The 20,677-nt window shown below is 41.8% G+C and overlaps 2 protein-coding genes across 6 annotated transcripts; both read right to left on the bottom strand.

Annotated features, from left to right (window-relative positions):
• Window positions 1–1,295: 1,295 nt before the first annotated feature.
• On the bottom strand, window positions 1,296–9,002 carry LOC107078445 (Fc receptor-like protein 3). Of its 2 annotated transcripts, XM_015355945.2 has the most exons (10): window positions 8,875–9,000; window positions 8,244–8,270; window positions 6,693–6,986; window positions 6,169–6,468; window positions 5,779–6,051; window positions 4,855–5,148; window positions 4,467–4,568; window positions 2,925–2,952; window positions 2,433–2,508; window positions 1,296–2,035 (listed from the first exon to the last, which is right to left on the bottom strand). In XM_015355945.2, exons 1-10 carry the CDS (start codon window positions 8,936–8,938, stop codon window positions 1,988–1,990), a joined length of 1,506 nt encoding a protein of 501 aa, XP_015211431.2. In that variant the 5' UTR covers window positions 8,939–9,000; the 3' UTR covers window positions 1,296–1,987. The 2 variants fall into 2 exon arrangements, with proteins under 2 accessions (XP_015211431.2, XP_069050634.1); XM_069194533.1 differs by lacking the exon at window positions 1,296–2,035 and having other exon boundaries at window positions 2,044–2,508; window positions 8,875–9,002.
• Window positions 9,003–10,148: 1,146 nt separating this feature from the next.
• Window positions 10,149–20,537, bottom strand: LOC107078451 (Fc receptor-like protein 5). 4 transcript variants are annotated; one of them, XM_015355970.2, is made up of 10 exons: window positions 20,391–20,537; window positions 18,735–18,761; window positions 17,610–17,903; window positions 17,032–17,331; window positions 15,490–15,738; window positions 13,714–14,013; window positions 12,868–12,969; window positions 11,784–11,808; window positions 11,249–11,334; window positions 10,149–10,658 (listed from the first exon to the last, which is right to left on the bottom strand). In XM_015355970.2, the coding sequence occupies exons 1-9, from the start codon at window positions 20,428–20,430 to the stop codon at window positions 11,262–11,264; spliced, it is 1,410 nt and encodes a 469-aa protein (XP_015211456.2). In that variant the 5' UTR covers window positions 20,431–20,537; the 3' UTR covers window positions 10,149–10,658; window positions 11,249–11,261. The 4 variants fall into 4 exon arrangements, 3 of the variants coding, with proteins under 3 accessions (XP_015211456.2, XP_015211455.2, XP_015211457.2); XM_015355969.2 differs by having other exon boundaries at window positions 15,466–15,738; window positions 20,391–20,535; XR_001479384.2 differs by lacking the exon at window positions 11,784–11,808 and having other exon boundaries at window positions 15,466–15,738.
• Window positions 20,538–20,677: the final 140 nt, after the last annotated feature.

Genomic DNA, 20,677 nt, shown 5'->3' with positions numbered 1-20,677 from the left:
TGGAACGCTCTCCCCAAGGATATCAGAGAGTCACCTTCTCTAAACCCCTTCAAATCCAGACTCAGAACCCTCTTCTACAGGAAAGCCTTTACTGAACTGGTTCCATTCTTCACCCCTCTGCTTTTCTTAGTACCACCATCCATGTCTCCTGTATATTATAATTGTGTTTTATCTTGTGTATTCTTTTTATTTATTGTTGTTGTCATCCTGTAAAGCGCTTTGAGAAGCCACCTTTAAAGGTGCTATATAAAATAAAGTTGATTATTATTATTATTATTATTATTATTATTATTATTATTATTATTATTATTATTATTATTATTATATAATAACTGAATCTTCTCTCTGCTGTGAATCTTTCAGGCCCTCGTCAGGCAACAGCTCGTGTTTGCGTGTAGCGCCCTCTGCTGTTTACTGTAGCACATTTCAATGTTCGGAGGTGCGCAGCTGTTGGGAATAGTCTCTAAATGCGGCCTTTGCAGAGTGATTATTGCCGACGACATGCTTATTGGTTCACGATGTATTAATTATCCGGCAGTATTAAGGCTGATTGCAAGATTTATGATTGTTAAAATACACGGCAGTTTATTTTCATTTCCTTGACAAGAAGCGCTGGTGTTATTGTATTGTGTCGTTGCGCTGTTTAACCATCCAAAGGCATAGAACACAGTCTGCTTCTTTCAGGTATCCAATAATAACAGCTGCAACTGGTAACTGAGATAATTAATAACTACTTTTATTCGCATTATTTAATAAATTGCATTTGTAGTCAGCATTCCTCATAATACCTCATAATACCAGCAAAAATTGGTATATTAAATATATATTAAAATTGGTATATTAAACATAATACTTTCACAGAGAATGTTCATTTTATGTAATTTAGTCTTTGTTTTTGTTGATAGGACTCTTCAGTTTTTTCCTTCCATTTGGCATATTGTATATTTCCTGTTGACTGAGCACTGTGATTGCATTTTAGAGTTGTTTCTAAAGGAACATGTACTGTGTATTATTCAAGTTGCAGTGTATTGATAAAAGTTGCTCAAACAGGTAACCAAACAACCAACCAAAGAGGTAACAGTACTACACAAAAGTTGTGCGTAAGGTTTCAGCTGTGTTTTAGAAAAGAAAGCCTCTATTTAATCATTTTTGTGTGCTTCTGAACAGTACTGTCAATGCATATACTAGACAAATTTTAACTTATTTAACCTTGAGCTACTTTTCTTGTCTGACTTTGGTATCACAATGGCAATGAGAGCAAGCATGAATCCTGGATGGTAAATACAGTTTGTGCCTTTTGATTGTACAGATGTGTTTATTCACATTTATATAGCAATGTTATAGGGACCGGGGTGGTAACAAGCAAAGGCTTCACAGTACAGAAATTAATTTGCATGGTATTAGTCCTTTATAAAGACATCACTTATATATACAATTGGTTGCTTTTTGGTGATTGTGGCTGTTCTACCTCACTCAGGTAAAGGACGTATTTCACTATACAGTATATGTAAAGCTGGGATCGTTTGACATGAAGGGTGCTGTATAAATACCATTACCTACACATATACTGTATACATCATGAAGCTGCCAGAGCTAATTAATATTCCTATTCATATGATACGTTGTGACTTCTGCTTGTTTTAAAAAAAACACCACAGCCTTGTAAAATGTTCCTCAACCTCAAGATATCCAGTACGTAAGCACTTGCAAGCCAAATTCAGTTGTCCAATACTCGAGTGGTAGGATTTTGATTTTGACCGGGCTAAATCGAAATTTTGATCTAGGTCAGATTTGAGCCTTAGAGTACAGTTTTCATCATGATCTTCACCATCTTCATCCCTTTTTTTCTTGATTCCCTGATGGATGAGGATCTCCTCGGCTTCAGTCCACAATATGAACTCCAGTCATTAGCTGCCCACTCTGTTCCAAATTGTTCCCGCTGCCTTCCAAAAGATTATTGTTTTATTTTTTTCCAGCCCATTGCTTTTCACACCATGGTACTGTCTTCTAAACTACTCTCAGATACTTCGTCGACCTAAGAGGAAATAAAACAGAGGGATAAAAAGTAGTGAACACGGTGTAGCCTACCTTTCTGTGAACAGATCTCAAGATAGTCCTGCCTGGAGAGGTGAGGGTGCAATTTGTCTTTATGTCCACAAAAACCTCTTTTGGTCAGCCTAAGCCTTTGTTTACATTGATGTCATTTTTCTTTTTACTTATTCTAATGAACACAGTTGCTAGACACCTCGTTTAGGCTATGCCAGAGTGCACGTATATTGTAGTAAAAGACAAAGCTGTCTTGAGAGGGATGAAACTCAGTCTCATGACCCAGCATTCCCAGCAGGCTCGGCACCCAGAAATAGGATAAGGAAAAAAAAGGCTTGTACAGCACATGGGCAGATGAGACCAGTGTTACTGAGTTTTCCACTCGCCTGCTCCTGCTGCTCCTGCTGCTCCGTTTCCAAAACCCTCTTCTCCCCTGTCTCCTCGCTGATATGCACATCAGATCTGCGGCAAAGGTAAATCTTGATGTTAAGAAATCTTGATGACTCGGAAATCCACTCAAAACCTTAATATTATTATTCATAATAATACATTCTGAACACTAATATAGCGCTTTTCTGGACACTCCACTCAAAGCGCTACACAGGTAATGGGGACTCCCCTCCACCACCACCAGTGTGCAGCTCCACCTGGATGATGTGATGCCAGTACTCTCACCACACACCAGCTCTCAGTTTTATGTCTCATCCAAAGGAAGTTTAGCTCATTGAGCCCTAAAATTGAACTGATTCTTTGCTCCTAAATAGTGGAACGTTGCTGGAAATTTACACGAGACAGATGCTGGTGACAGATGCTGGTTTTCAACTGTCTTTTCACTCAGGTTCAAGTACAGCTCTGGGCATTTATACTGTCTTACTCACCCAGACTCCTCTGGTTTCCTTTTCTTTCCTAGAAGACAGACAAGCAGCATTAATGACGTATCATGGTAAGAATATTAATAATTCCTTACAGTTTCATAGAGCTATTCAAGACATTCCACTCAAAGCGCTTTACAGGTAATGGGGACTCCCCTCCACCACCATCTGGATGATGCTACAGCAGCCATAGTGCACCAGAACACTGTGATGAAGAGTGATGATGATGAGTGATGAAGCCAATTCATAGATTAGGAGGCCATGATTGGTACACACCTAAAGGAAATTTGGCCAGGACACCAGGGAAAACATCCCTTTTTTTTAGAAACACCCCGGGATTTTTAATAACCACAGAGAGTCAGGACCTCGGTTTTACGTCTCATCCGAAAGACGGCGCCTTATTACAGTTTAGTGCCCCCGTCAGTATACTGGTGCATCAGGACCCACACAGACCGCAGGGTGAGCGCCCCCTGCTGGCCCCACTAACACCTCTTCCAGTCGCAGCCTTAGCTTTCCCAGGAGTCTCCCCTCAGGTACTGACAAGACTCACACCAGCTGAGCTTCAGCAGTAAATTGCAGAGTGATATGGCTGCTGGCTATAATGTGATCTGCAATGACCTTACTGACACATCACTAACTGCTATTGAGAGGACTGATGTTTTGATAATGAGTTTCTATTAGTCTGTTAGTTTCTATTACCATATAGTATATCATCAGGTCCTGCAGGGCTAGTTATCTAGTCACCTAAATAAGAACAAGGCTGATATGGGGTGGTATAGATCATGTTCTTCTCTGCAGTGTTGTTAATGAAGAATGAGTGTGGTGAACTGTACCAAATACTCAATTCGTTAGCTAAACTTGGAAATGACCAATATTACAAGAGGCGAATTCAATGCTGAAAAGGAAGAAGAGAAGAAAGGATGCCAGGTTTTAGCTATGGGCTCAGCAATGCAAAATATTCTTTAACTTTTTCATTATACTCTTGGGTGTGAAACAAACCTCTGCATGATCCTCTGCAGCTCGCACACTGCTACATCTCTTTGCTCGAACCTCTTCAAGCTTACAGATACAGTAATATCCCATGCTCTGCATTTTCAATAGCCGAAAAAAGCAGTATTGCTTTTATTTTGTAAATCTTTCATTTTGATATGATTTTGTCAGCTGGCATGTTTCTGTGGGTGAACGACTGACATGCCAGGCCTCTCAAAGGACTGGCACCCTGTCCAGAGGAAAGGGCAGTCCAATGCCCTCAGTACTTCTTTGCACAGTAGGTTTCTGGTGTAGGTACCCCTTGCAGGACGAACTGCTTCCTGATAACAGCAGGACGACTCTTTTTACTATTTAAAAAACCTTGTAAAACACTGTAAGAGCTCACTACAAAACCACATTTGGTAGTTATTAGTGGCACATCGATCTTTAGTTTTAAATTTCCTACAGATATCTGCATCCTCATTTTCTTAATGGGAGGTGCTGGTGTCATGGTATGAACTGGGTGTTAGTGAGTTTCCAGGCACTGTGCAGCGTGAGGTGAATGATGGACAAACTCACTGCGTAACAGCAGAAAGAGACAGCAGGTGGCCACTGTGATTATAAGGAGGATGAAGCCGCTTAGCAGCACAGCAATCACTTCAACAGACATGGGCTTAAACTCTGTAAAGAGAATAGAGGATTCTGTGAAAGTAGGCTCTGATTACCAGAGATCAGTATAGTAACGTAAAGAGCAAAGTGTCATTCAGTGCACCTCTTCAAGTTTATATGTACATCTGTGAAATACATCTGATGTAATATCACTGAGTCTTGCAGATTATAACATTTCGCACAGTAAATCAAGTTTAATATTACTACCAACTGGAGTAAAAATGAAATATTGTTACAAACTGGATCTCCTGTAATTATTTACATAAAATGCAGTTATACAGATAAAATGACAAAGTACCTCTTGGATTAACAACAAATCCTTTGGTGACTATTCGGTGAGTAAAATCAAACTCATCGCTGGCCTCGCAGTGATAGGACCCCCTAACAGTTGGGATTAAACAGGACACATTGTGGGACCCGGTGTACTCCAATATGGAAAGACTGTCAACTCTTTTCTCTAAGGGGAGTCCATTTAAAAACCAGGTAAACTGGGGGAAGGTCCCTCTCTCCACAGAACAACAGAGTCTTGACCACAGGACTGTGCCATTGTCTTCATAGAAGTGCTCAGTTTGTAGTCTCCCTTCACCCCCAACTAGGAACAAGTGCAAAAAAATAAAAACACACATAGAAAGAAGTCAAGTCAAGAATAATCCATAGTTGTATGTACCAGAATGAGAACTCCCAGTGCCCCCCACCAGAGTGCTTGGAAACTTTTCTTCCTCATTCAGTGAGCAAAACCATTCAGCCTGTTTAAACAGTACAGAGCCAGGAAGGAACCTGCCCTCTATTTCCAAATCTCTGCCCTGACTTTTCTCAGTGAATCCTGGACCACCCTAGGTCATTCCCTTTAAACTCTTCCCATAGAAGTCTCCTAATTATCCAAGCCCAAGGCGATCATGCAAAAGAATCCCCATTCAAGGTCGCAGGGGAGCCAGAGCCCATCCTGGCAAGCAGCGGGCAAAAGGCCAGGTACATCCTGGACGGGACACCAGTCCATCGCAGGACAGACACACGGACACACACACACTCACACCAGGGCCAGTTTCACAGAAGCCAGTTAACCTTCCAGGATGCGTTTGGACTGTGGGAGGAATTCAGAGCACCTGGAATTCCATACAGTAGAACTCGTATTTAATGAGAACAATTTGTAATTCACATGAGGTGTGCAGCATTCTGAACAATAGTATATAGCAACAGAAAAGGGTTCATGTCATGTCCTCACCTGCGTCCAGCCTCACAGATGTATTTGACTGGAGCTGGGTTACCTCATTCTTTGCCTCGCAGTATATTGCCCCCATGCGCACAAGCTGGGTGAGAGGCACAGTGAACAAAGCACTCTGCTCCTGTGCTGTACGGCTGTAAAGCCCATTGGTCTTATTGTAGAGCGAGAAGGTGATTGGTGGGCTTCCTCTGGTGGAATTGCAGGTTATGATGGCTTGGAGTGTCGAGGCTTCCTTTGTCACGGTGTATGAGATTACTGGTTTGGACAAGGGCACTTTAAGAAGACATTGACAAGAGAGAATTCAGTAATAATTCATGTTCGATGAGAACTTTGGAGAGTATGGAGAGCTTTCACAGCTGTGCGATGGAGACAGGTTTGTTGTCACCTTACCTTTGACTGCGACGACCAGGTCATTACTTGTGGAAGAGTACTGATGAGTTTCATTGATCCCGTTGCTTGCTATGCAGAAATATGTCCCAGCTTGGCGGTCGACGATTTTGTCAATAATCATCTTGTTTTCGACAATTCTGTGGTCCAATGAGTCTGGAATTGGGCTCCTGTTGAAGTACCACTCATAAAAGAGATGGGTACCTTCAGTCACCTTACAACTCAGGGTCAGCTTTTCACCCTCTAAAAGATCAGCTTGATCTGGCCCCGGGTCAGACTCGAGTCTCACTCCCTTAACAGGAACTGCAAGATACCATAAATACCGTCAAACACTTCAGCAAATGATCTTATTAAATTAATGTAATCAAGCAAACGTTTTCACTTCTCTCTGCTTCATCGTCAACACTTTATGTGAGTAAAATAGCAGCACTACATTTGTCACTATCCAAAGCGTGAAAGCATATGTGTCAGCTCAATGCAGTGTTCTGGATTTCAATGAGAAAAATGCACACTTGGCTTTTACTTACTTATAACCTTCAGCCTGATTGTACTGCTGCTCTGAGGCTCGATGGAGGTGTTGTTTTCCACAAAGGCGTTACAGTAATAAAGTCCTTCAGAAGTGGTTTTGACAACAAGGTTGAATGTAGCTGTTTCATTTGTCAAGGAAGTATATTCTTGAGCTTTTTCCTTCTCACCAGCTTTCAGAAACTGGTAAGTAACTGTTTCTTGTATTGGAGGTGACTCACAATTAAATTCTACAATTTCACCCAACAGAGCTTCTTTTGGTCCCGAGAATGTTGGGTTCTCCAAAACTGAGGCACCTTAAAGAATGAACACGGGAGTGAACAGGTCATTCAGTGTGCTGACAGGCTGACAGGATGAAGTTGTACAGCTGCTTAGGTGGTGTCATAGCAATAACCTGGACTTGAACATAAAGAAAACGAAAGAGCTAATAGTGGACTTTCGGAGACACAGGCCACACACTCACAGCCCACTCAGTATTGATGGAACAGAAGTGGAAACAGTCACCAGCTTTAGGTTTTTGGGAATTCACATCTCTAAAGATCTAACCTGGACTGTGAACACTGACTCTATCATGAAGAAGGCTCAGCAGCGCCTTTATTTCTTGAGGTGTCTCAAGCGATGGGGGATGCCAATACATGTGTTGGTGAACTTCTACCGCTGCACTATCGAGAGCGTCCTCACCAACGGGATCACCGTGTGGTATGGCAACATCTCTTCGCGAGAAAGAAAGGCACTGCAGAGAATGGTCAATATGGCCCAGAAGATCATCGGCTGCGGTCTCACCGAGATTAAACAGCTCTATGAGGACCGCTGCCGTGGTGGAATTCTGGCCATCACAGAGGACAGTCACCACCCAGGGCATGAGCTCTTCACCCCACTGCCCTCAGGCAAGAGATAAAAGAGCATACGGACACTTACCACTAGATTCTTCAATAGCTTCTATCCACAAGCACTCAGACTGGCGAACACATTTAGCCATCCCCCTCGGACCACACCCACACCATCACCATCTACCTCATTGTAATTTATTTATTGTACGTCTCCAGTCATTGTTTACACGTCTGTATTGTGTACATTCAATCTGCCTGCATGTTTACTTGCACATTGTCTATTGTTTGTTTGTACATTGTCTTGATGCACTGTTTGCACTTTATTTTGTTTTTTTACACTTGTTTTACAATCGAGAGACTTTCTGTCAGTAAGAATTCCATTGTACCAGTACCGGTTACATATGGCAATAAAGTTCAAGTTCAAGTTCAAGTTCAAGTTCCACTACACTAACACACCCTCTCACTGTGATCACTTAAAACAAAAGTGCCCATCTCAGGTGACACTTGGACAGAATACATGATAGTATTTCAGCAAACAATTCCTGCAAAAGATTTCTAACAGGTGGCTTTTAATCCCTAATTATCTTTGTGTTATAAATGAGAAATTAAAATGTTTCATGTTTCGTTGAGGGAAACATTCCCTGAACTGTGTACTCTACACTAATTAATATTAAGTTTTAATGCTACTGAGTAATAAGTGTGAAACATTTTAACAGTACTTACTCATCTCAGAGCATAGATCCACCAACACTGAAAAATAAACAATAAAATAATGTACTAACAATTTCTAAGTTGTAACTGTATGAGTTTACACTAGCACTACAAATTCTCTTTCAAATGTAAACAGCCTGAATGACATCATGGATGGCACATTGAGAAGCTGAGTAAAATGTAATACTGTAGAACTGGTAGTTGCTAAACAAGGAATTTGAATTAAAAACGACAGTCTGTTTTAACATTTCCTTTAAATTTCTTGTACCTACTGGGTGTCTGAAATAGAATGACCATAAATATTATATTTTTTTACTAGAGGTCTTAACAAACAGCTACTTTTGAACAGCTTTTTTAATACTGTATGTATGATATTTTTAAAACATCAAATTCCAACACTTTTATTTTTAATTATTCTCTACAGTGTTGCTCAGTACTGTATGCTGACTAGTATACAAATTCTCTATTCACCAGGGATTTACTTGAAGAAAGTCAGTTATATCTTCATGACTGAGGCTGACTGAGAGATAAAATCATTTTTCTCGCCCTTTGCTTTGGTGAGAGGACACACTAAAAACACAAGTAAGGGGGAAATCAGTTTCCCGTTGGTTCTCTCGTTAAAATAACTGAATCGCTCCCTTACCCAAGATCAGCACGGTATGTCCAAGAGACTTCATCTTCCTCCGTTTGTCCTGGGACTGTCCCATTCAAAAGTGATCTGGACCCAAGTCCTTGCACTCAGTAATGAATTATAAATGACAGTTGAATTCCTCCCCACCCAAGACTGTGCACGTGATAAAGGATGTGCCTTCCATGTGCACTGCAGAGATAGCAGCAGTGTGTCTTTCAGAGTTCACAGCCAATACGAAGACAGACAAATACTGTGTAAAAAACCCAAGAACAACCTTAACAAATACTGCGTTCTTACAAAACTTAAGGATTAAATTTAACTTTAAATTTTTTTAATTAAAAAAGTAATGGCATGGTAAAATAAAAAAGGCAAAGGCTAACCCAGACAGAGAACGGCGCTTCTCAAGAATCCCCAAAATGATTTGGAAGAAGGTATCTGCCACACCTCTGTAGGAATATTTTTTATTTCTCAGTACTGGTAGCCCACAAGCTAATTAGAACATTGTGTTCTGTAATTATGAGCAACCCTTTTTGCTTCCAGAATTACCAATATTTTGCTGTTTCACACATATTAATAAAAATACCCTTTCTTGAAAAACCTTTTTCTGAGTATATCTTCCGGTTCTACTACCCGATAGAGCAAAATGCGAAGCCCTTTTCTTCTTCTTAATTTTTAATTACATATGTAATTGCAGCTGGTCTTGCAAAAACAAAAAGCCCTGGGAGCCAAATACTGTAGTTTGTCTCTTGTGTTGTGGTCAAGCAGAGCATCTGTCTCACTGCCCCTAGTGTGAGTGAGCGTGTCTGTTTCTGTGTGTGCCCTGTGATGGACTGGAATCCACTCTGCATTGTGTATGTGACTTGCCATCTTAGGCTCCAGTGCCCCTGTGACCCTGAACTGGATGAGGTGGTTAGAAAAGTGAATGGATGTTCTGATTCTGCAGCCAATGTTTACAACACATAAAGCACACCCTTTGTTAAGTCTTTGGGCGTTGTGGAGTCTCGGTGGCTAAGGCCTGTGACTGGAAGGTTACTGGTTTTAATCCCGCGGCTGGCAGAGGAATCATACTCCATTGGGCCCCTGAGCAAGGCACTTAACCCCAACTGCTCCAGGGGTGCCATACAAATGGCTGACCCTGCACTGACCCCAAGCTTCTCTCCCTGTCTGTGTCTCATGGAGAGCAAGTTGGGGTATACGAAAAGACAAATACCTAATACAAGAAATTGTATAGGCCAATAAAGTGTTCTTCTTTGGTCTGACACTTGCACAATAAAGAGACTATATGCTCTAGTTAGAATTTTTTATAGTCCTCTTTTTAATTATTTTATCAATTCTGCCTTATATAGGAAATAACTAAATATCTATCCAAACACTTTCTTTTGCACAGTAAGATACAGTCAGGTATTTACAGTATTGCATTGGATTAATTAGAAAGGCTTACATCTATAGATCTATTTCATTACAATGACTTACTGTAGATTTTACAGGTGTCAGACCATGAATGTGTTGTATCAGTGTTCTTAAGAACATGAACACAACCACTGGTCAAACGTCAGACCTCTTAAATTTAAATTTATTAATGGTGTAGAACACATGTTGATTTCTTGAGTTGATAACTCAAGCTGTGCACGAAAAGACGGGAAAGTTGTTTTTTATGAAGTAAAGACACAAAAGCAAATGTCTTCTGTCTGACATGGTGATGCAGGTTCTTTCCACGTCTCCGTTTTCATGTTTCAGCACGTTGCTGTAGTTACAGGAGCTTCTTTGCACGCAAGATCAGATGACGGCTCTTCAAGCTAGACAGAGAACAGAAAGGAAAAGAAAAGACTGAGCCCACAGCAACTCACAGTGCACACTTTGTCGGAGAATCGGCCCTGTGTGTGCTGATGCCATGAAGTGGAGAATAGTAACCACACTTTGATGAACCTGGATGTTAAATCATGTTGACATCTTCCTCAGCTGATTCCCCAGGCTCGCTCCATTCACCTTTGGAGCGGTGAGTGTTATGAATGGTGGTCTTTGACTGTCCATTTTCGGACCCTAGGCCTGACGGCAGGAACGGATTACAGACTCCGGAGGCAGATGTCAGGGAAGACACACAAGGGTTTGTTCACACGAACCAGGTGACAAGTGATTTGCCGTGCAGGCGTGACAATGTGACAACCTGTCAACCTGATTTACGCCTTAAATGAAGAAAACGAGATAGATCGGGTCTCAGAGCGCCCCCTGGAGGTGGGATGTCTACCATGACACGTGAGGCTGTCTCTGGGGGAGGTGTTCTTTAGAGCCTCAGTGGCCAAGTTTGTGGTGGAAAATGATTTGTATGTGGTGCTGGTGGTGCTGGTGGTTTAGTGGTTGTCAATGCTGAACAGATGAAACACTTTACCTGCTCCTGGGCCTCATTCTCTAACATAATCTGTTTGACTTGTTTCCTTGCTAGTGGGAAAGGCTGTCAGCCCCAGTGAGTAGGATCTGTCATAGAAGAGAACCTGTTAGAAATCTTAACTTTCAAAGCTAGAGGCAGTTCTGTATACCCATAAAAGAGAGAGTTGTTTAGCTGTAGAGTGAAAAGTAATGGGTAAAATGAGTCCTGTATCGTTAGTTGACTGGTAGACAGACAGATGGATTCAAGCCTCTCATTCCTTACGTTTGGCTAAAGAAACAGGTTTTAAACAGTGAAAAGAATGCAGATTAACCAAAGACAAAACAGTCTCTGTAATTCAGAAGATTAAATAAGAAGCCCTAGGATGCCCTCCAAATCAATTTGTACTTAATTGAAGAGGATACCACTCTACACAGACGGCACAGGCGCTGTCATTAGTTCACACTCAGGGAATCTCGGTGCAGGGTAGTGAGAGATGCTCTGCACTGAGCCCTGAGACACCATATCACTCGCTAGACACCATACCTGTCTCACTCACCTGGGCCTCCTGGCATGCTCTGGCCCTGGAAGACAGATAAGCAGTGTTACTCACCACTGTCCAAGACTATGAGTGTGAGTCCACTGGGCAGACTAGTTACTGGTGAGCGAGGGCGGCACAAGTCAGACTAGGAGTGAAAAGTCACTTTGAAGTGTCTGACAAGAACAGCAGCGAAAGAGCCAGCAATGCCACAGGCCAGCCCCCAAGCACAGGGGGCTTGCTTTGAAGAATCCTGGGGAGTGACAGCACTGTGACAGCCTCACCTTATTTTAACTTTGAATGAAATCATTTTGCATTATACTCTATACTCTTCAGGAACAAAGGGAGAGCTGGACCCTATCCCAGCAGGCAGTGGGCACAAGGTAGAATACACCTTGAATGGGGCTCCAGTCCATTGTAGGGCACACAAAGAGCAGGGCCAGTTTCCCCAGAAGCCAATTTACCTACCGGTACGTTTTTGTACCATGGGAGGAAACTGGAGCACTGGGAGGAAATCCACTCAAACGTGGGAAGAACATACAAATTCCATGCTGGTAGCAGCCTGAGACTCGAACCCAGTGCCCCAGAAACCAAATGATCGCTTAAATTTCAATTTCTGTTCGGGCAGTGCCTGAAGGAGGGCACAGGGTATTGTCTCCTCCACCTCCTCCACAACCGCCTGGAAGAATTTTTAAAAAGACACTCGCTCACACCCAGTATTTCTGAGAGAGAGGTATCCTGTCCCGAGAAAGAAGTATTTTGGATTGCGAATGAGAAAGTTGACAACAGTTCTACTACAGAGAAAGAAGAATTTATTCTCTAATTACAGCAGTATATCAAAATTCTACCAATGACAACGTGTCGTCTACCCTAGTTCAGAGTGTAGCTTTGTCACACATTACCTTGATAAGATATCATACAGCTGCAGATTCTGCCTTTTCCCTGACTTTGGTGTCTGTCCATAATGCATACAGTGTGCTAAATTAAGATACTTTACTAGCACACTTTTTAAAGCGAGTTATACCTTTGTGTGTTTCACGCGCGGGACCGAGTGATATTGTGTAGAAATATTGAAACAGGTTGGTAGAGGAGGAGATAAACTTACTGCTCCGGAGTCGGACGACACAGCAGGCAGCCACCAGAACCATGAGGAAGAGGAAGATGCTGAACACTATAGCAATCGTCTCCATGGAGAAAGGGTAAACATCTGTGAAGACAATGGAGCCAAGGCTGTTGGAGAGGAGTGCAGAGCAGGCCTGAGGGCCACCATGAGGCAGGTGGAGTAGGAAAAAATACGGTCCAACACTGCATTCAACACTTGCTGAGAAACTGTACCCCTTCAAGCACATGCAATAAATGAATGCAGGCTTGACATGATTCATCTTTTTAAATGGCTAATTTTGGGCAACCCCAATCAAGATGAAGCAAAAGGCAGAATTATTTCCGAACCTTGGAAGGTGTGTGAGACACCTAATACTTATGATTCAGTGAGGATGGGACTGGGGCTGTTCCTCTGAACGTCCATTAAGAGCTCTGTAACTACGGATGAGTCGTAATAACGCCATGAACGCTCCATGAAAAGACTGTACAATCAGTGTTTATTCCCAAAGAATCCAGAATGAAGGCTGTTTTATTACAAGCAGCAGGTCCATAACAACAGTCCCGTGCCTCTCTCACAGACTGCGAGAGCGCCTGAGCTCTTCAGGAGAGTCATTCAATGTTGTAAGGCTTTAGGTTTTAAGGCTCGGTCACTGAAACAATTTAGACAGGGCTAACCGCATGAGAAACCTCTTGTGATTTGAACACATAGTATTTTATACACTAATCAGAAAGAATATTCTTACAAAACACACAAAACAGGCAAATCAAATCAAAAATAGAATAACTAATGAATTATTGTTTACTACTATATATTTTCACGAATGAGTGAATTTTGAAAGATCTTTAGTACCTCTCAATTCAATAGAACGAGGAACGCTCCTTATCTGCTGAGTGTCATCAAAGCTGTCGCTGGCCGCGCATTGATAGGAGTTGTTGTCCGTTGAGACAAGAGGGAACAGGATGAGGGATCTGCCCTGCTCCATTACAGCGTGAAAATCGCCCTTCTCCGGCACCTGGGATCCATTGAAGAACCAGGAGAACCTGGGAAAGCTCCCTCTCTCCACAGAGCAGAGGAGTTGTACCCCCACAACGCTGAAGTTCTCGTCAAGAAGCTGGGTCACCTGGAGGCTCACCTGCCCGCCGACTGGAACTGAGGGCATGAAGGAAAACAGTGGAAGGTGAGTGAATGAACAAATGAACCACGATCTCCTGCAAATGCCATGACGTAATTAATACAGGTACGTTAAAAAAATTGCACCACTTTCACATCTTAAAAGGTTTTCACACCCAGAACTGATTCGCAAATGCAACAAAAGTTTCTACAGTCGCTTCAGACACTACAGCTGGATGAATTTACACGGAGAGCAGCAACACATCCTCCACAAAAATCACTTTTCTGCTCATCAGGATCCTCATCCACTCTGATTAAGAGATCATGTTAATTTGATTGATTCGTAGGCAACATTCAAGACCAGTGTTTTTGGTCTTTAATTGAAGAGACGTTTGGTTTACGGCCGTCTCCACTCAACATGCAGTTGGATTATTTCGATGGAAATAAAAAATCTAACTAAGCTTGCAACCGAAAGCATTCATTTTAATTTACAACCAAGCTCTTATTAAATGTCTTTACTTGTATAATTAATGTATACTAAATGCATACTTTTGTATACATAAATGTGATAGTCCGCTCTTTGGAGGATTACATTATTCTTAAAGGCATCGTGGAAACTAATTATTTTTTTCAAATCACAGACAACTCCACATTAATAGGAATACAAACAGGTAGAGGGGTATTCCATGCTGAAAAGAAAACAGAGCAGTTTTTCAGCCGTGGAGCCTTCTTCAGTTGTGTGTGAAGGCTCCACAGCTGGAACGTTGTGTCACTTTTCTTTTCAGCATGGAATAACCCTCTACCTGTTCCTTTGCAGCCATACAGACACAGCTCCCTACTTGTAAGAGTAAGAGTAAGAGTAAGAGTAAGAGTAAGAGTAAGAGTAAGAGTAAGAGTAAGAGTAAGAGTAAGAGTAATAATTCCTTACATTTTAATAGTGCTTTCCACCCTGAAAGACCCTAAGGTGCCTCACATTTAACCACCACTGACCTGGGCTTTGGGCACTGCAGCCCCACTACACTACAGGTCAGGTGGAGGAGTAAGAAATGACTTCTCCCTTTCAACCCATGAAGGGGAAGATTTAAGGAAGACAGGTTCTGCAATCTTTTGCCTGGACACTGGGATCGGTGACAGCAGCAGGAACAGTGCCATAGGAACAGTAATGATCAAGCAGCCGTTCCTGGGTTTGTGGTTTCACCTCCTACAGTACAACGTCACTAGTGTGAAAATACTGGACTGGAGGGAAGAGTGCCACCTACTGGTCCACCAACGCCACTTCCAGCAGCAACCTATCTATCCATAGAGGAGTCCCTGGGTTGACCAGGCCTGGCCCTTGCTTAGCTTCTGAGATCTGACTAAGATCAGGCTGCGAGGTGGTAACACTACTGTAACTACCAAACCCGTGACGACGTGTTTCAGCTCACGTGATGAGTACCGATGATGAATAATAAAGCACATCAACAGAAGACAGGGCGCGTGCCAGGTTCATACCCACTTCCAGGCTTGCAGATTTACCCAACACTGGCTTTGCCCCATTAGTGGCTCCACAGAAGAAATCCCCCACATGTTGGTTCAGGGCGACGGGCACGGAGAAGGTGGCGTTCAGGGTGTCTGTGGTGACGTTGGGAAAGCTGCTGTTTGCATCACTGCAGAGTGTGAAGGTTACTGGGGGGGTTCCTCTGATTGATTTGCACATTATATTGGCCCAGTAGGTCGAGTCCTCTTTAATTATTGCGTATGAGATCTCGGGCTTGGACACAAGCACTACAAAGGAAGAAGAAAGTTGCTGTTGAATACATCAGAGAAGGCGCCAGAGGTGCTCTCATTTAATTGTTAATCAATTAACAAACCTATTTTAAATGTTGGTCATTAAAAACCAGTCAAACCAGCATTGAAAAACCAGCATTTGAGAGGGTTTCAAAAAAATTAAATTAAGTTGAGTCAGATTTTTTCTTTACCGTAATCTGTATCTGAGTAAACTTTTTTTCTCTTCGAACCCTGTTTAATGTTAAAGATTTTGATTAACTTTTACAGAATGGGACTGAGAAGGCTAACCATCCTTCTGAATGACTGTCTGCTGGTGTTGACCACAGGGTTGTAGGTTCGAGTCCCAGGTGAGGACACTTTTGCCCTACAGCCCTGAACAAACATCTGGCAACACCAACAAAAAGTCACTTATAAATGTGCTGGGTCGTCATGTGCATCTGGAATTCTGCAGGAGGAAAGCAGCTTCATTATTCCACGAGTACTGTTCGTCGGATCATGCTTGGTTGAAGTAGGTTGAAAGTCTTTCCCTCTGGGTTCCATGCTGACGTTACCTAAGAGAGCATTACTTATAAAAACATCAGCAATCTTGGTGACCGAGCTCCCACCAAACATGTCCCAGCAATCCCCCATCTACACCCTTGCAGTCATTCTAGCCGTAATGATAGACAACCAGGCCTGTCCAGCTTTTTTATACACGACCCTAAGCATGCTAAGCTGGTGTTTGCTGAATTCACACATGAGACACAGGTGGCATCAGGAAGCGCTTGCTTTCCACATACTTGCTGTATTTTTACCATTGGTGACTGAATGTGGGGCAGGGTATAGAGAGAGTTATATATTTTGGACTGAGAGTTCTGAGAAATCTCTCCTCGCTACAACCCTGTCTACTGACCTTTGTAGTTTATTGGGCCTGGTTCTTAAAAAAAAGGAACACTGATTAACCATCAAACCCAGCTGTGGAACTCAAAATGTACTTGTAAAAAAACATAGAATTGCACCATCTGTAAGTTGCTTTGGATAAAAATGTATATCTCACAAATTAATAATGTTGAAAACTGAAAGAGAGGGGGACTGATTTAAGCAAAGGGTGGTGGGGTTGAAGAATCAGCTATCCAGCCCTGCTATACTGAAGTCATTAACCTACAACCATAGAAAGGGCTAGGCGATGTCCTTGGATCGACTAGGCTACTTTCTGCTAAATGGGTGAGATTGGCCATAAGGCCTTCTATCGTGTGTAAACTTTCTCATGTTCTTTCAATGTTGCCAAGACACAGGCTTGTTGCATTTTACCTTTGACGATCACCTTTAGGTTGGTGCTTGCAGAGGTGAATTGGCTGGAGTTGCTGACCTGGTTCTTTGCAATGCAGGAGTAGATTCCTGCCTGCTGAACGCTGACTCTGTCAATAACCATCATGTTATTGACCAACCTGTGAGCTGCTGAGCTCGACACTTTGCTCGTATTGAAGTACCACTCGTAGGAGAGGTGGTTGCCTTTCAGCACCTCACAGCGCAGGGTCAAAGTGTCTCCCTCGAAGAGCTCAGCCCAATCTGGTCCAGGGTCTGACACAACACTCGCTCTGGACACAGGAACTGTGGGACATCATCCACAAACGCAAAGATGGCTGATCAGTACGGCAAAAAAAAGGACAAGATACAATCTACCAAAACGTCTTTGTTCTTGGCAGCTACAGCATTAGGGTTCATCAGTAAAACACTGACTAAAACTTAATGCCTGTACTGCTGTTCAAGGTTTCAAGGCAGGTTTTTGTAACAGCTTCTGTTTGACCATATTAACAAAAGTAGCTATTTAATAGAGTGTTCAGGAGCTCAATGCATAAGACTAGAAATGCACATATGTCCACTCTTACTTATCACTCGCAGCTGGATCTTGTTGCTAAACTGTGGGCTGATGGTGCTGTTCTCCACAAATGTCTTGCAGATGTAGTACCCATCAGAGTCGTTCTTAACCACATAGTTAAACAAAGCCGTTTGGTTTCTCAATGAAGCTTGTGTCGCCACTGGTGACAACTTCTCATTGTCTCTCAGTAGGACATATGTAACAGCCTCTTGCGTTTCGGTTGATTCGCATCTGAACTCTATGACATCATCCAAAAGGGCAGCATCTGGCCCTCTGAGAGTGGGCTTCGGCAAAGCTGACGCACCTTCAAGAACAAGCAACAGAAGAGCAGAGATCTCTTTTAAGCGGGTCAGTCGGTATTCCCGTGGATATAACACAGCTGCGTTTTGAAATCGAACCATGCAGATTAGTTTGACTAAACCTATGTAATGTGATGAGAATATCCCAACGGAATACCTCTCACATTTTGCATCAGTCCATCCATCTTTTAATCGCTTTAGCCAATACAGGCTCATGGGGGAGCCCGTCCCTATCCCAGCAGGCAACAGGTGCAAGGTGGGGTACATCCTGTCCATCACCAGTCCATCACGGGGCACACACAGACCCACACACACTCACACCAGGGCCAGTTTTCCCAGAAGCCAGTTAACCTACCAATATACCTTTGGACAGTGGGCCCTGTCCTGTGCAGGGACTAAGGAGGAAATCCCTATTCCTTTGAGTATCTGCGGAGGACTGGACAACCAAAAGCAGTTTCAGAGCCGGGACAGGATAAAGGCACAGACAACAGCAAGTGGCAGGGCTTGGAGGGAATCTTTCATTGTGCAAATCCAGCCCCAGCACCCACTTGCTCTGATTGATAAAGGACAATTACTCTTTTTAAGAACCATTGTAGTGTGGTAGCGATTGCATGACTTTGCATGAGTGTGTAATTATTGGGATTTGTTTATTGTGATACAAAACATATCTCTGCACTGTGGAAGGAAACCCACGTGAACATGGGAAGGACATATCAACTCCTTGCTGGCAGCACTGAGAATGAGCCCAGGGCCCCAGTACCGCAAGGCAGTAATGCTAACCACTGCGCCACTGCACTAGTTTCACACATTTGAACAAAAATAATAACTGTACTTACAGGTGCTGATGCAGACAGAAGCCAGAACTACAAGAAAAGAAAACAATTTAGAAAATACTTACTCTGTAGTGACGTTATCTGAAGAAAAAAAAAGTATCCAGAGTTGTGAAAGCAGCTCGTTGGTACAATACTATGAACATTTTTAGCTGCATGACATCACATTGTCCACAGCACCTCATATCCTATTTGGGAGTCTGTAATACTGTAATACGTGTTTGTTTTTTTTTGCTTTGGACACTGGCTGTGCCGACTTGCATTCAAGTTGTACATTATTTATCTTTTGAATTGGAGCATACATGCAAATAAGCATTTCATTGCACTTGTGCATATGACAAATAAACGGAACTGGAACTGAAAAATGTTGGAAATGAGAAAGGAGGCAGAGAGCTTTGAAAATATCTAATAAGACATGACTAGAAGGCTTTGTCATAGCAGCAGGTGTTCAAATACATTCAAATAGACTCACTGGAATAATAACTAACCAGTTCAGGTGTTAGTAGATATTTGATTTCAGGATCCCAACCAGCTGTTTCTTGAAAGGAACAGACTGTTAAAATCTGCCTCCACAGCATGGCTGGGTTTTTTTTCCATACTTCCACAGTATGGAAAAGACGTGATTCCTGAGCTCAGTTTTACATGCTTGCACTCTGTCCACATCGTTTCTATTTGTATTCCTAAGGTCAGATTTTCCCTTAACCATGAACTGATTCGAGAGAATCAATCTTTCTTTGCAACTAGAATTTTTCGCACAAATATTCCAAATGAGACTTTGTTAGAGTTCAATTTTAATGTCACACAATGTGATTTAAATTCGACACGATTAGTTACAGTATATACCCTAACATTCTGTTTGTCCTTTTAACTAAAATATTTAACCAAAATGATTGAACTATTTAAATACAAGAATATATTTGGTCACTTTTCCATGAACTGATTCCAGTAGTATATACCCTAACATTCTGTTTGTCCTTTTAACTAAAATATTTAACCAAAATGATTGAACTATTTAAATACAAGAATATATTTGGTCACTTTTCCATGAACTGATTCCAGATAATCAATATCTGAATAGCAATTTAATTGTATTTAATTTCTACACTATTAATTACAGTATATTCCCTAACATTTATTGCTTTCCCACAGATGTAAATTATGTTCAATTATATATTTAGTAGGAAAACTATAGGAGTTTCAAACCAGAATGTAGAACTTTGTTACTTCTTCTGATAGACTTTCTCTCTTTATATTCCAAAGTCATTAAACTACTGTGGCATAAGAGAATGCAGCAATGTCATGAATCTATTGTTTTCAAGTACATTTCTAGATAGTTGTTCTTATGAAATTTTGAATGCTACTATGCTATCACATTTCATAATTTTGCAACATTTCAGGACATTTTCTAAAGTTGTACAACTTCACGAATCAATAAAACATTTCGGTATGGCTCTGTAGAAAGAAATAATGTTTTAAATTGTTCCATTTTTGGTATATATTTTGTCCTTTTTCTGAAAGAAATAAGAAAAAAGTAAAAAAAGATCAACGTAAATTTTTTTGTTTTCCAGCCAGAACCAAGCAGTTTTTTTTAAAATTAACATATGTCACCGTCCCTGTGACAACAGTTAAATTTCCATCTGGCTAATCGAGTGGCACACTTACCAGTAATCATCGGAAGACATTCCAGAAGTGTATTCTTCATTACAGTTATACTAATATACTCTGAACAGAATTTGCCCCAGTTCTCTGCTCTCACTCTTTATGCTAGACAGCAAGTGTCAGCTCCAAAAGACAACTCTACTGCAGTAATATAAAGTCTTCACTTTCCAAGGAAAATAGGAGTGTACTGTGCACACATGATATATACCACCTCTCCTTTTGCACTGTGCAGATAGCAGGGGCTCTGTGCGGCTCTCATAGTTCAACCCAAAACTGAGTAAAAGCATGAT

Source organism: Lepisosteus oculatus, chromosome 9 (genome assembly GCF_040954835.1).
Source record: "Lepisosteus oculatus isolate fLepOcu1 chromosome 9, fLepOcu1.hap2, whole genome shotgun sequence".
NCBI classification, from domain to species: Eukaryota; Metazoa; Chordata; class Actinopteri; order Semionotiformes; family Lepisosteidae; genus Lepisosteus; species Lepisosteus oculatus.
This window is presented reverse-complemented; position numbering and strand designations above follow the sequence as displayed.

Coding starts and splice junctions, on each gene's coding strand:
- LOC107078445 (XM_069194533.1), bottom strand. CDS start 8,938: ATGGGACAGTCCCAGGACAAACGGAGGAAGATGAAGTCTCTTGGACAT. Junction 6,987..8,243: donor GGATCTATGCTCTGAGATGA/GTAAGTACTGTT, acceptor TCATTCTTTAAG/GTGCCTCAGTTTTGGAGAAC. Junction 5,149..5,778: donor ATCTGTGAGGCTGGACGCAG/GTGAGGACATGA, acceptor ACTTGTTCCTAG/TTGGGGGTGAAGGGAGACTA.
- LOC107078451 (XM_015355969.2), bottom strand. CDS start 20,430: ATGAAGAATACACTTCTGGAATGTCTTCCGATGATTACTG. Junction 17,904..18,734: donor TTCTGTCTGCATCAGCACCT/GTAAGTACAGTT, acceptor TTGTTCTTGAAG/GTGCGTCAGCTTTGCCGAAG. Junction 15,739..17,031: donor CCTAAAGGTGATCGTCAAAG/GTAAAATGCAAC, acceptor CTTCCTTTGTAG/TGCTTGTGTCCAAGCCCGAG.